General features: G+C 38.5%; 1 protein-coding gene across 1 annotated transcript; it reads left to right on the top strand.

Annotated features, from left to right (window-relative positions):
- Window positions 1–1,331: 1,331 nt before the first annotated feature.
- Window positions 1,332–8,003, top strand: LOC146630005 (cell adhesion molecule CEACAM5-like). Its single transcript, XM_085355399.1, has 13 exons — window positions 1,332–1,404; window positions 2,131–2,484; window positions 2,648–2,857; window positions 2,966–3,226; window positions 3,866–4,126; window positions 4,331–4,591; window positions 5,158–5,412; window positions 6,171–6,431; window positions 6,622–6,879; window positions 7,214–7,295; window positions 7,396–7,459; window positions 7,658–7,827; window positions 7,910–8,003. The coding sequence occupies exons 1-13, from the start codon at window positions 1,332–1,334 to the stop codon at window positions 8,001–8,003; spliced, it is 2,604 nt and encodes an 867-aa protein (XP_085211525.1).
- The last annotated feature ends 7,241 nt before the right edge of the window (window positions 8,004–15,244 follow it).

The following is a 15,244-nucleotide window of genomic DNA, read 5'->3' as shown; positions in this document are numbered from 1 at the left end:
ATATCCCCTTTCACATTAGAGCCACAACAGGACCCACTAGAACATGGGAACAAGTAAAAGTGAAATATAAGAATATTCTACAGAATGGTAATATTTATCACTTATATTGCTTTTCGTCTCTTGGAAAGAGACCCTGAAATAATCTGTTTGTTTGTTTATAACAGCAACCAAGAAAAGGGCAGAGCAAAAAAAGACAGGTGGTGGTCCTGCACCCCCTCGTCAACAAGTTGGTTAAGTGAATAATATCCTCACGGGAAAATCGATATCTCTCAATGAGCACAGTCGCGCTGAGCTAAAGGATCCTGTCTATCCCGCAATATACGCTGAATTCTGAAAACTCTCCTTATCAATCTTGCACCTTCCGCAATGGGCTGCTCGCGTATACGGACAGGACATGGCTGCGACAGGCTTCCCAAATCCACCTTCGCTTTTATAGCTGTGGTCTCTCATCTTGATTACACGAAGTAATTTGCAATTACTACTCTGAAATATGAATTACATCTGTAATAATCACATACATGTAATAGAATGTTAATAGTACATTTCCCTTTTTTAGGAAATGACCTGTATGTATCTGTGTGACATCAATAAAAGGATCAAGTGCTGCATTGTCTTTAGTTACATTGATAATATTTATTTATGGTACAACAGTGGTAAAATATCGCTGTTGCTTTCGTATAAATGAAGCGGACATACCTGAGTGGCCGCGATCTAATCTTGTTTACATAAAGTAAACCTGCTCCCGAGCAGGTTTACGCTTACGGCTCTGTTGCTATGGCAGCAAGTCCCGGATGAGCTTCGGGGAACCGAACGATCCAAGATCACGCGAAATCGTCAACAATCAAATCCAGCTAACCTACTTAGCGAGGTACGAAGAACGGACCCCAGGTCCAAGAAGGTAAAACTGAATTTGTTGAGATCTCGTGTTACATAAATAAAAGTTGTAAAACTAGTTCTTCGTCTCTCTATAAATGTCTTTGGTTGTGTTGAGCTGAGGTTTGGAATTAGAACGCAGTAAAATAGCCCTTTAAGACTTAATAGAAAATATTAAGGGGCTACATGTGCACAGAAACCAGAGCGTCCCGGGTTTACTGGCATCATACTGATTATTAATGGGAAGAGGAAGGAAGTGTGATTAGTTTAACAGCTTGACTTCTGTCTTCTACTTACTGAACTGATCACTGAAAAACATTACCGTTAAAAGACAGCACCTTTCTCTATGGTAAGTCGAGGTTCATGTTTTAATGTAGTTATTTGATCGATTTTTTTACAGTAAAATGCAATAACTCAATTTTTTACTGATGTAATTTTCTTTGAAGTAGCAGAGAAAGATGAGAGGAGCAGCCATGAGTGTAACTGCAGCAGCAGTGAGTGGATTTGTTGGACTGCTTCTCACTGTGTCAGGTACTGAATACCTAAATTTTACAACAAAGGCTAAGCGAGTTACATTTACTTTAAAAGTTTACAAATATGATGTTTAAAATTATCGTGTTCATTAAAGAGGGATATTATTGTGCCAATGAACTGGTCTCCACAGATAAAGATTTTCACATATTCAGCATCTCTCATTAGCTTTATAAATACATAGACATGTAGACATAGGACTGTTTGATATAACTTTCTGTGGGTCTGATAGTAGTTTATCTGAAGGATTCAGTGATGAGTGTCTGTACTAAAAAAGGGAACCAAACCTCATAAATTAATTTTCATAACTTTCCATTCTGTATTTAGCTACTTGTAAATGAGCCGTTAGAGACCTACGAATACAGCAACAGGAGCATGAAGCACTTCTGTTTTATGTAAAACTCATCATCAGACTCATTAGAGAGAAGAGAAGTAAAAGATGAACATCTGGGACTCACAAAAACAGCGTTTAGGTTACAAAGTCCTATTTATCTCCTCCTGCAGGCTTGCAGTCTCTTTGTTCACTATAGCTTAATACATGAAGAAATCCCAACTCATGAACATAAAGTGTGACAGTGTGATGAAAAAGAGAGAGCTCTACTTTCATAGTAACACATCTTTTTTGGTTTCCATGTTTTCTTAGAATAAAGAAACCTTATACAAGTGTTTCCATTATTAATGTCACTGTGATTGTGTCTGTAGTGTCTGATGTGCTCTGTGTTACAGCGGTACTGGGTCAGACTGGTTGGTCAGTGACTTACACTTCCACTCACATCTGCGCATTAAAAGGATCAACAGTGGACATAGGCTGCAGCTACAGTTACCTAAACAATAGGAACCGTGGAATCATGGTTCAGGAAAGATTTTGGTTTATTAGAAATGAGTATTATGGGCCAGTGGATTTGAGAACAGACCCAGACTACACAGGGCGGGTTGAGCACCAGTTTCATGAGAAGGACTGCACTCTGAGGATCACAGACCTGAGAGAGAGTGACTCAGCTGAGTACAAGTTCAGATTCATGACAAACCAGTATGGTGGAAGTTATACTGGCTCACCTGGAGTCACTTTGACTGTCACAGGTAAGATTTTCATTGAAAATAAATATTGCGTTTGTCTTTCAGTCACTTGCTTTTAGCCATGTTGCTTACATTCAACCTGCTCTGAAGGTTTGTTTTTCCGTGTTCATTCACTTTGATGGTTTAGTTAAAATGAAGACGATTTGTTCTTTCCTTCCATATTCAGACCTGCAGGTGAAGAGAAGAAAATCATCAGCCCACACAGAGCTGCAGTGTCACAGCAGCTGTGATGTAATTGATCCTCCATCATATGTTTGGTACAAAAATGGACAGAAAATAGAGGAAGAAACATCTCTGCGAGTCTCTGTTGGAGGTGATGACAGCAGCTATTCCTGTGCTGTTAAAGGACATGAGGGTTACCGCTCTGCTGCAGTGTGTGAGTTTACTCCACAGTGTCACTATGAAATGTCATGTAACATGTGAAATAAAATCTTCAATATTAGGGGGAAAAAAATCACAATTTAAAGATTTTCATCTCCTCCAGATGATCCAAAGCTTCCCTCTGTGTCAGTGAGTCCCTCTGCTGAGATAGTGGAGGGCAGTTCAGTGACTCTGACCTGTAGCAGTGATGCTAACCCAGCAGCTAGTTACACCTGGTACAAGGAGGATGGTCAAACACCTCTGAGTAAGGAGTCGTGGCTCTCCTTCAGCTCCATCCAGCCCTCTGACTCTGGACAGTATTACTGTACTGCTGAGAATGACCTGGGGAAGAGGACATCTGAATCCATCTTTATTGATGTGAAATGTGAGTGAATCTGCTTCAGTAATAGGTTTTCTTAAATGCATTCACTACCTTTCAAATGTCCTTAGTCCTTTTGTTTCTTCTATATTTCTCATTCACTCACACTGTGCCTAATAATCTGGCACTGTTTAATCTGTAGGAGGGATCTTATCAACAAATGTCTGTGTTGTTCTAACTTTTCCTGACAGACAACAAAACATTCACCAAGAACACAAAAAAGAAACCATTATTTCTACTTACTACTTACTACTTGTTTTGAAATCTGTCATCAGTGATCTACACATAACACAGGAACAACAACTATAACTATATCACTGGGTGTGAATAACAGAAAAAATAGAATTTAACTGCAATAGATTCATTCTTTAAAAAAAAAAAAAAACAAGACTCCATATTCTAAAATGGTGCTGCACTCAGGTATGCACCACAAGTCATAAAAAAATATATTTTCTTTTATAGAAACGGAAATATAGAGAGAGACTGTTAAAATGATATGGATTTTTGGCTGGAGAGTAGAATTTAAATTTGAAGGAGTCTTCACACAGTACTACATATCCCTACAACTCACATCGGTAAACACACACACACACACTGATATTTGGTTATCTTGTTAATTTTAATAAATCTTGATATCTCCTCCAGATGCTCCAAAGCCTCCCTCTGTGTCAGTGCGTCCCTCTGGTGAAATCAAAGAGGGCACTTCAGTCACTCTGACCTGTAGCAGTGAAGCTAACCCAGCAGCTACGTATGTCTGGTACAAGATAAATGGAAGAACACCTCTCAGTAAAGAACGGCAGCTCTTCTTCAGCTCCATCCAGCCCTCTGACTCTGGACAGTATTACTGTATAGCTGCTAATACAGTGGGAAGTAGGACATCTGAATATGTTTCTATTAATGTGAAATGTGAGTGGGAATAATTTCATATATTTCACCCATCACACTTCTGTCTTTCATAGTGAGATGTTTTTTTTCTGTCCTTTTAAATATTTTTTAACATGAAGATTAATTTGAGATTGAAATACTAGACTTTCCGATGTTACATTATGTCAATATTTTATCATTTTCCCAAAATACTAAATGATTGTATAAATATATTTTCTTTTCCAGATGCTCCAAAGTTTGTGTCAGTGATGGTGAGCCCTTCTAATGAATTCAGGGAGGGCGGATCATTGACTCTGACCTGTAGCAGTGATGCTAATCCAGCAGCTCAATACTCCTGGTACAAGAAGAATGGACAAAAACCTCTCAGTAATGAACAGCAGCTCTCCTTCAGCTCCATCCAGCCCTCTGACTCTGGAGAGTATTACTGTAGAGCTCAGAACAAAGTGGGGAGGAAGAAATCTGAATATACCTCCATTGATGTCAAATGTAGGTGAACAAGTTTACCGTTTTACTCGATCACTTGCTTGTTTCCGATGCTATCCAATATAGATTTTGGGCCCCATCTCAAGATTTCCAGAATCTTTTGATGATATCATGTACTGCAGATGATCATGTATTGAAAGTCTTCACAATTTTACATTGAGGAACATTTTTCTGAAGTTGTTCCACAATTTACAGATAAGATTTTTTGTACCCAACCAAGCTAATTTTTTTTTTACCATTATTCTTTTCTTAAAATGATACTTTTTCCTCAGACATTTGATCTTTTCTCTATGCTCTATTTTGAAACATAACATAAGATTATGAGATTATCAAATCAGTGTCCCCACTGACGCTTTAGGTAATAGGGTTATGTAAATATAGTGTAAACATTAAATCGATTGGCTGATGAAGTCATGATGTGGCTGAGAACACATCTCTGCTAGCACCATCCAGATCTCCTCACTGAGAAGCTCCTGTAGCATTAGATTCATTGAGTTGTTTGATTTGATCAATAATTCAACCTTTGAAGGAACTAATAACATGCTTTTGTCTCCCTGTGTTTCCTGCAGATGCTCCAAAGCCTCCCTCTGTGTCAGTGAGTCCGTCTGGTGAAATCACAGAGGGCACTGCAGTGACTCTGATCTGTAGCAGTGATGCTAACCCAGCAGCTACGTATGTCTGGTACAAGAAGAACAGCCAACCACTCAGCAAAAACCCACAGCTCATCTTCAGCTCCATCCAGTCCTCTGACTCTGGACAGTATTACTGTAGAGCTGTGAACAAGCTGGGGTCAAAACTTAAAGCCATCACTATTGATGTGAAATGTGAGTGAAACTATGTATAGGCTATAGTAAGTGAAAATATGTATAATATCATCTTTCTTCTCCTCTGTCTATTTCATGATTACAGTCTGCAGTGACATTTATCACAGGTCAGACAGAGGAGAGCACGGCAGTGATTCTGCTGGTGATTTAATAATAATAACTCTTAAAGGAAATTCAAGGCTGCATGAGGTTTTAAAAACATGCATATTGCTCAACTTCTCTTCATTACTGAGAAAGTTTACATTTTAAACTGATGATACTGTAAGAACGTTTTATGCCAAGCTTGAAAAGTGGTTAAAAATGTATGGATAGATGATCTAGCCCTGCGAGAGGTTTAAAAGCTGTTCAGGGTGTATTGACGAGTGTGAGAAAATAGATGATAGTGACAATGACTTAGATGAGAATAACAACATCCAAGCATTGGCAGAAAAACACAAAGTTCCAGAAAAATTCTCAATGAAATGAACCTTTTGAGACTGGACAGAGTGTCACACCTTCATATTCTGCTGGTGTGAATGTTAATAACAGCAAACATGCTCATTTTACTGAAAGAACAGACAGTTGTGGAGTTAACAATAATAAACTGTCATTTGATCAGCTTATATTGTGTCTGAGGATGTTGAACTCCAGAACTCGACACTTACAGACTTGTTTGATGTGGTCAAAAATTCAAACATTGAGGTTTTTGATTTGGTCAAGTTTTCAGCCTTTGAAGGAAATAATACCATGTATTTATTTCCCTTTGTTTTCTCCTCCAGATGCTCCAAAGCCTCCCTCTGTGTCACTGAGTCCGTCTGGTGAAATCAAGGAGAACATTTCAGTGACTCTGACCTGTAGCAGTGATGCTAACCCAGCAGCTGGTTACACCTGGTACAAGGCAAACAATCGAACACCTCTCAGTACAGATTCACAGCTCTCCTTCAACTCCGTCCAGTCCGCCGACTCTGGAGAGTATTACTGTACAGCTGAGAACAGGCTGGGAGCATCAACACCTAAAAAACTTTCCGTTGATGTGAAATGTGAGTAAAACTGGTTGTTTCTTTAAGCTGATTACTCAGCGTTTGTTAACATTAACAGTCAGCTGCTACAGATCAATGAGCAGCTGCACTGGATGATGTAAAGGATGTATCATTTAGTAGCTCAGACTATGCTGTTAAACTGTGCTATATAAAAGTTCAAATACACAGTTACAAATGTTTTTTCCTCCAGATGCCCCAAAGCTTCCCTCTGTGTCAGTGAGTCCCTCTGCTGATATAGTGGAGGGCAGTTCAGTCACTCTGACCTGTAGCAGTGATGCTAACCCAGCAGCTAATTACACCTGGTACAAGGAGGATGAAGACTCACCAAAAGCATCAGGACAGAACTTCACCATCACTGACATCACACCTGAACACAGTGGGAGTTATTCCTGTGTGGCCCAGAACAACAGAGGACATCATTACTCCACCTTACAGCTGACTGCATCAAGTAAGTGAAACCAGAAATGTTGATTAAACACTGAAAGTTATAACTCACCATCTGGACCTGGTGTGCCTTCCATTCAAAGGGCACTGCTCTTGTTAAATTATTTCTGTTTGGGGGAAACTATACTGTTCTCTGTTTGTGTATGTGAGTCATAAGCGACACATGTAGTTGTCTCATGCAGCTTTCTATTTTTAATCAGACTGGGGATTTTTGGTTTGCTTAAGTTTAAGTAATTAAGTGAGATTAAGTTTTATAAAGCCATTGACTTACAGTGGTGATGTCTAAAATTGGGGTCACACCCTTAACTCTAAATGATTTGACCACTTTTCTTTGTTAGGAGCATGGAAACCAACAGTTATATCAGGAGTCTCTGCTATTCTCCTGGCTCTCCTACTCGTCTCTGTCATCCTATGGATCATGTGAGCAGATGCTAAGTGTCATTTATTGTGTAGTTGAGTTTGTAATATCAGTGCACTTAGCACTTTGAACTAACCATTAAAAATGAATTATCCTGACCAGAAAAAAGAGATCCCCCAAGCAACAACAGCCTGAGCCTGGAGAGAGACCGGACACTATTGAACAGGTGAGAGGAGAGAGGAGGTGAACTATGTTGGTACAAAAGAAACAAAAACACATTCTAGCATTAAAGTGACTGCAGCACTCTGTAGGTTCCAACAAAAAAAAGACAAAAAAAAAAAAAGTTCTCTCTACTCTTCTTTGTAGTCAAAGTTAAAGCACTGATTTTAATCTTTTATGAATTGTACATTTCTTATGTCTACAGCTGCAATCTGCAGATGGCGAAGTCGTCTATACTGCTCTCCGCTTTGTCAAACACAAGGCAAATACGGTCCAAGCCAACATCAGACCAGCCCAGGCCAAAAAACACAAGGAAGAAGACGAGAGGGTCGTCTACTCCGCTGTCACTTTCAGAAGTGCTAGTACTTCCCCTAGGTCAGTGGCTTCTCGTGTGTTTACAGAAATAAAACAACTTAATTCAGTCTGTTTTGAGCTTTTTGTGATATCTGTTCAGCAGAATCCAGACCACAACTCCAGAAGATGCAGAGGATCCAGCTGCTCTGTACAGCACAGTCAACAGACTTCCCAGACATGGAAAACCATCTCTCTAGCAGACTTTTTATCCACGGTAATGTTTTAAAATCTTTATGAAGTCCTAAGTATGCATCCAGCACTCCTGAATACAGTTACATCAAAGACAATTTTAAATTTGACTGACCTTTTTGAGTTCTCTCTCCAACTTCTTCACACAGATGTCATAACTAACCTGTATGAAATTGAGCAGCATTGTGTTTAAGGTCATTTCTATCATTTTATGGGCACTTTTCCATTGTCACAAGAATCGCTACTCTTCCTGAGTTATTGGTCAGATATTAATGAAACATATACATGTTACAGTAACTTATTAATAGTGATGACTCTTGATCCAGATGTGCTAATGACATAATTAATAATATTTTCTTGTTTCTTTTGTTTCCCTGTGCTCTGGATTATTTTGGTTTTTACTGTAATTATTCAACACCAAAAATGATTGTAATTTTTTTTCTTTTACCCGTATGTAAAATACTTTCTGTGATGTATTAATACATCACTAACTTCACAATTATTAGCAATAAGGAGCCACTTAATCAAAAATATACTTATAGGTCCCTCTAAATGTATTTCCTAACATTATTTTTGTTTTGTTTTTGGCAGCAAAGAATAAAGCCTCTGTCCCTGCCTCACCCCTCCTTATTTCATGATTTGGTTTGTAAGATTCTAAGATATATTGCAATTCTCTGTACATGGGCCTCCAATTCTGTCTCCTCCAGCGTTTGCAATTAGTTCAAAAATGCCTCAACACACCTCTTAACTGGCACCAGAAGGCATGATCACATCACCCCAGTTGTAGCCAATCTACACTGGCTCCCTGTTAAATACCGTATCGTTTTTAAAATCTTTCTGTATACTTTTAAATTTTTAAATAACCTGGTGCCCAGTTACCTAACAGACCTTCTTGGCGTGTATAACCCCAAGAGAGCACTCAGATCCTCTAACCAACTGCTCTTAGTGCAACAAAGGCCCTGACGAAAGACCAGAGGGGACCAAGCTTTTGCAATTGCAGCACCCAAACTCTGGAACAATCTTCCTATCGATGTTCGCATGTCAGATTCCATTCAATCGTTTAAATCACACTTAAAAACTCACCTTTTGAAGCAAATTAGACTTCCACCTGGGCCCTATTTCAGGAAGCCGGTTTAGTGCAAACTCTGAGTAAGTATACCCTGAGTTAACGAAAACTCTGGGTTTTCGGTTTCACAAAGCGAGTTTAGATTAATTCTGAGTGAGTTACTATGACGACACACTCCGTGAAGCTAACCTGCCCCCTAGCAGGTTTACTTCAACTAACCCTGACCTTCTCCGCCTCTTTGTCAGAAACCTGACTGTAGGAAGTGTCAGACATGGCGTGCTCCTTCCTTGAAGAGCCAGTAGATGTTGAAGCCCAAATTCTCTGCAGAGCTCTCCGCCGGGAGAGAGTGATTAGAGCGCGTTCGGACATTTTATCATTTCCTGATGATTTTCTGTGTGAACGTTACCGTTTTTCAGCACAATCTATAATTCATTTGAATAACATCCTCAGGCCTAATATTGCTCATGTGACACATCGCGGACATCCTCTCAGTTCTGTACATATTATTTGTATTGCACTTCGGTTTTTTGCAAACGGGAGCTTTCTGTATAATATTGGTGACGCTGAGCACGTTTCCAAGGCTACCGTCTGTCGGGCAGTCAGGAATGTTACAGTTGCACTGAAACGTCTCCTGTACTCGTTTGTGGTGTTCCCCGGTCATAGACCCACAAGATTTATCAAAGAGGGATGCCACAAAATTGCAGGTATCAGGATGAACGAAACTTAATTCATGATGTGGTGATACTTGAACTACTACTTAAATTTTACATTTATTCTCACGGTTCCCAGGCGTGATTGGCTGTATAGATGGCACTCACATTCCAATCATTGCTCCTTCAGTAAATGAAGGAGACTATGTGAACAGGAAGTCTTTCCACAGCATTAATGTACAGGTACATAGTTCCCTGTAGCATTTCAAACTAACAAATTATTTCATTATAGTAATGGATGCTAATTTGTGTTCTCTGCACTGTGAAGATCATATGTGATGCTGCCAACATTATCACAAATGTGGAAGCCAACTGCTCAGCCTCTGTGAGTGGTGGTGGTGGAGGACCCCCACCTGTTTTTCGGGCCTCCGCTTTTTTTCTGTTGGCTATAACGGGTCACATTTGAGCATACAGAGTAAGCAAATATGTACTTGTAATGTGCTCAGATAATTTCAATAAGTGCTTACAGAGGGGAAATTAATGTAGCCTCTAACTGCAATTAATTTACATCGGACAAACAGACCAAGCACTATGGCTCATAATACAATTACACCTTACCTGTTTGGACTATATTTTTATATTTCATTTTTACTTGCTGCCAGGAACGTTTGGGGCCTGTTGGGTTGCACCTGCGCTCACATCACATCACAAAATCAAATGTATAAAATAAAAAATAAAATAAAATAAAATAACGTGTTAAATGGGTGGAAATCCCTAGATCAATGTTTAAATTAACACTCACGCATTGACTCTGTCGGCTATGTTTTGCCATGCATGCTCCCTTTCTTTTGCAGCTGAGGCTGTGTTACTTTTTTTCCGCAGAATTTGCATGTTATCGGCATATGCTGCCATCAGAATTTCGGCCTCAAGCGCTGTAAAATGCATTGACCGCGCCTTCTTTCCCTCCGTCTCCATGGTGACTCGCTTAATCTGTGCTCCACTAATCAGGGCTTTATGTATCCTCGTGCGCGCGCTTAATTTGGGGTTAAAGCAACTCCGCGTTGACTGAACTAATTGTTATCAGCCTTTCTGAAACCGAATATTCCGAGTTGGACAGTTTGGGGTTACTCAACCCTGAGTATCGTTTTTCACTCTGAGTTTTCTAAACCGGCTTCCTGAAATAGGGCCCTGGTCTGCAGTTGTGCTATGTAACTGTAACTATAACTGTTTTTAATTGTTTTTAACTGTTTTTGTTGCCTTTGTTGTAATCTGCTTTGCTACCTTGTGTGAAGCACTTTGTCCTTTTTAAATGTGCTATACAAATTAAATATTGATTGACTGATTATTGATTGATGTCTCTGTTAAAGGTGAAATCTGGGTTTAAAAAACTGACAGACAGTTGGAAATTAAACTCTGAAATCCATATAAAAGAAACTTCTTGAGTTTCCCAGTATTAGTTATATTACTTCATTTCAGACTGAAAAATAATGTGTTTGTGTTGCTTTAGCCAACATGCATCAGCTATATCCAAAAGTCTACAGAAAAGCCTGCCTCTCTCCGTTTACCTTTGAGCTGCTGTGCACAGATTTGAGCCTTTGTCAAACACTCTGAGTTTATTAATGAATTCTTAGAAAAACAGAGTCAGGTTAGAATTTAATACTGCTTCACCTCACCTTAAAATGCTTCACTGCAGCAGTTTGATCATGAAGGCAATTTTTGAGCTGTCAAAAGAATATATCTGGCTCTCATGCTGAAACACTAGAGAGCAGCAAAATTCAGTTTCTTGAAGTGGAATGGCAGAAAGGATCATAATTTGTTAGACTCCTCTCAGGAACCATGTTTGAAATCATGCTTCAGATTTTCTTTTTTTTATAAAGCTTACATCAGTATCAGGTGAACAATCCCATCTATGGGTTGAGTGGGGTCTTCGTCAGGTAATGCTGCTTTGTTAGTCGAGTAGTTATTTTCAACTACACCCATTTTCAGGTTTCATCACTCATTTAATTTAGTGGATTTTAATTATGGCTTTCCTGAAACACCCAAGGAATACGTGTGTTCTTCCAGACTAAAGAATTATTTACTTATTACCAAATCTCTAAACTACTATGGATCAACTCACTGAAATAAAAAAATATAAAAAACAATTTAAAAAACACCATAAAATCCTCAAAAAGCTCAGTCTGTCATAGAAAATGGAATCTGGCCTGAAAACTTTCACATCTTCTCTTGAAATATAATAATAAGATGTCTATGGCATTTCTGTATTATAAATATGTGAACAGTCTACAGTAGTAGTATAGTATACAGTCCACATTTATACCATTCCCCAACTCCCACAAAGGGAGTGGAGCAGTTGTTTTTTGGGGATCCCTTTAGTATAATGGGTTCTCTGTGGTGGAGCCCATATATGTTGCCCACAGGATTACCTTTTGTGGGCCCATAAAGACAAAATCGGTATGGATCCTACATGGGCCCCACTGTCAGTCTATGCAATATAAAGTACTTTGAAAATGCCTTTCCTTGTGATAAATAAAAGTTGTAAAACTGAGAATTTCTCTTTCTCTCTAAAAGTGGCCTTGGTGAGCTGTGGTTTGGCATTAGAACACCACAAATTATTCCCTCAAGACTTTATAGGAAATATTAAGAGTGCTGTATATGGATTGGAAAACCACAGCAGTCCCAGATGTACTGACTTCATGCCTAATAATAACTCGAAGAGGAAGGAAGTGTGCTTGGCAGAGGCGGAGCCAGACATTTGAAACACCCGGGGCTTAGCCCAAAGAGTAGTATGCATGTGGGATTTTTTTTTTTTTTTTTTGGGGGGGGGGGGGGGGGGGGTGTAGAAATGACTAAAAGATTAATAGGCTCTGTTCAAAAAAGAATGACTTCATATAGGGAAAAATATATATCACATGTGCAGGACACCTTAAACTAGTTTTTTAATTAAGCAGCAAGGCAGAACAAGGTCAGGGCTGTATCAAGACACAAGGCCTAAACCCCAATTTAACCAGACCCAGAACTGATCCAGAATTAAAACAGGACTACAACAGTTCAAAATCAGGACTACTGAGGACTTAACCAAGACAGAACCAGAATCAGAACTAGATGATAGCACTAAAAATCATCATAGACCTGCACTACACTTATTTTTTAATTCTACCAAAGTCCACTATTTAGATTGAGAAAAGTTTATATAATTATTTAGCCTTGTTGTGCAAACAAGCCTGCAGAATGTAATAAATACAGAATTTGAAAAATAACAAACCTAAAAAGAAACACTAGGTACGAGATACATGAGTACATGAGGTGATACTTTTGGTAAACAACCATTTGACTAACATGTCTGTCTCACCTGCTCTTGTTCATCTGTTCTGTCCTCGTTCTCCTCTCTCTCCCTCTTTGTGCTGACAATCATCAAATATACAGTTGAAACCAGATATTTACTCTTCAGATAAAAACACTTTTTTAATTGTAACATCAAATCAGACTAAATGTTTATTTTTTTAGATTGATAAATATAAAAAACATGTTTGTTAACTTTAAGAGTAAAGAGAGAAACTATCTGTATTTCTTAATTGCAAATGGCACCAAATTGTATTCAAACTTGAGCCACATTTATGGAGCTCCACAGTTCTTTTCCTGGTGTTTTGGTTGACATCTCTTGATTTTCCCATTTCAAAGAAACAGGCTCTGTGTTTTGCCTTATATGCATCCACAGCTGTGCCACCAATTTACTCACATGGACTCTACTAACCTATCAGAAGCTTCTTCAGCTCAGAATGGAATCGTCTGGAGTTTTCTTATTAATTAACAATAAATTTAGTGTATATGTACTCCTAAATTTGATGAAAGTGATAAAAATAGCTCTGTCTCTCTTTATTCTGAAATTTAACTAATTCAAAATATATTTCAATATTTATCTAAAACAAAAATTTACTCTAAATTGATGTTGTACAGTAAAAATGTTTTATGTTTTCTCCCTAAAGTGTATGTAAATATCTGGTTACAAATGTGAATATCCTGCTGTGTACTGAAATCCCTCTTGTTTTGCATAGAAATATACTGAACAACATACAAAGCATAATATATAAAATAACATTTACCTGAGTTTTTTCTTTGAAAGAAGCCTCTAATGTCCATTCTTATATTTCAGTACATAACTGAAACCGATTTAGTCGGGGAGGGTAAGAACTGAAAATATGAAATAAACACACGTAAGCTAAGACTCTCTAAAAAAAAATAGCATTTGTTCGGCTTTTCATTTTGCCATTTGTTGATTCACTTGAAGAGCGAGTAACGTAATATTGGTCAAGTGATCAGTTTCATATCAATCTTTCGTGATGCACCGTCATATTTACATTATTTGTACGGTACGAATGATTTGCTTTGGTACCTTGTCAAACTTAAGCTCTCCTTAGTATGGCTGGCTCCGTCTCTCCAACAGCGCACTCACGGGCAGCAGCTGCCCCGCCCCCTCGCTCAGTCGCTTAGTGCCTGAGCTTGGATCATACCAATATCAGGGGGGGATTCACGCACAGTCGTAAATTCCCACAGTGTGCACTATGTGCTTCGAATATTGTGTGTACTTTTTGTTTTATACAGTTGTCAGCCAGGCATCTAACTATGAAAAAATTACACTCCAAAATACCCCGGGCTTCTGACAAAACAACCCGGGCTTAAGTCCCGTAAGCCACCCCCACGCTCCGCCCCTGGTGCTTGGTCTAATAGCTACAGTTCTGCCTTCTGCTTACTGAACTGATCATATGAGAACATTGTCATTAGAAGACAACATCTTTCTCTATGGTAAGAAGACTTTGTTTACATTCTTATTTTATTGCACAGTGAAATGCACTAACTCAATTCTTTACTGATGTAATTTTCTTTGAAATCACACAGAGAGATGAGAGGAGCAGCCATGAGTGTAACTGCAGCAGCATTGAGTGGATTTATTGTCCTGCTTCTCACTGTGCCAGGTACTGAATACCTAACCTCTACAATGAAGGGCCTTTTCAGATGAAACTAAAAGAGATATATTTAAAAAATTACAAATGCATCACTTCCCATTACCATGCATTCTTTATTGAGTTATATTATTGTTTTGGTAATAAGATTTGGTAAAAATGTTGACATATTCAGCAACTTTCAGTCTTTTAAGAAGGATAGACATGGATAGGACTGTTTGAAATGTGCAGCACAACATCTGGGTCTGGGTCTAGTTTATCCGAAGGAAACTGACTCTGCACGAGAAAAAGAAAAAAAAAAGGAAAAGGAAAAAAAGGAACCAAACCTCATCACTGCATTTTCATAACTTTCTATTCTGTGTTGGTTACTAGCAAATCAGCCCTTAGAGACCAAAAAATACACTATAAAAAGTTTGTAAAAACAACAACAACAAAAAACAACAACCAATAACTGCCACTTGGATACCAAAAATAGTAAAATAAAATAAAGGAAATTTACCATCACATTAAAATCTTTTTCTGCATGAAAATACAGACAATGGTAAATTAAAATGCAGTTGTTTTGCAGGCAA

Source organism: Diplotaxodon limnothrissa, linkage group LG6 (assembly GCF_057381915.1).
Source record: "Diplotaxodon limnothrissa isolate DT_005_m linkage group LG6, D_limnothrissa_male_GT1.1, whole genome shotgun sequence".
Lineage (NCBI taxonomy): Eukaryota > Metazoa > Chordata > Actinopteri > Cichliformes > Cichlidae > Diplotaxodon > Diplotaxodon limnothrissa.
Note: the sequence above shows the minus strand (reverse complement) of the source record. Positions and strands in the feature narration are given on the sequence as shown.

Coding starts and splice junctions, on each gene's coding strand:
- LOC146630005 (XM_085355399.1), top strand. CDS start 1,332: ATGAGAGGAGCAGCCATGAGTGTAACTGCAGCAGCAGTGAGTGGATTT. Junction 2,485..2,647: donor AGTCACTTTGACTGTCACAG/GTAAGATTTTCA, acceptor TTCCATATTCAG/ACCTGCAGGTGAAGAGAAGA. Junction 3,227..3,865: donor CATCTTTATTGATGTGAAAT/GTGAGTGAATCT, acceptor TATCTCCTCCAG/ATGCTCCAAAGCCTCCCTCT.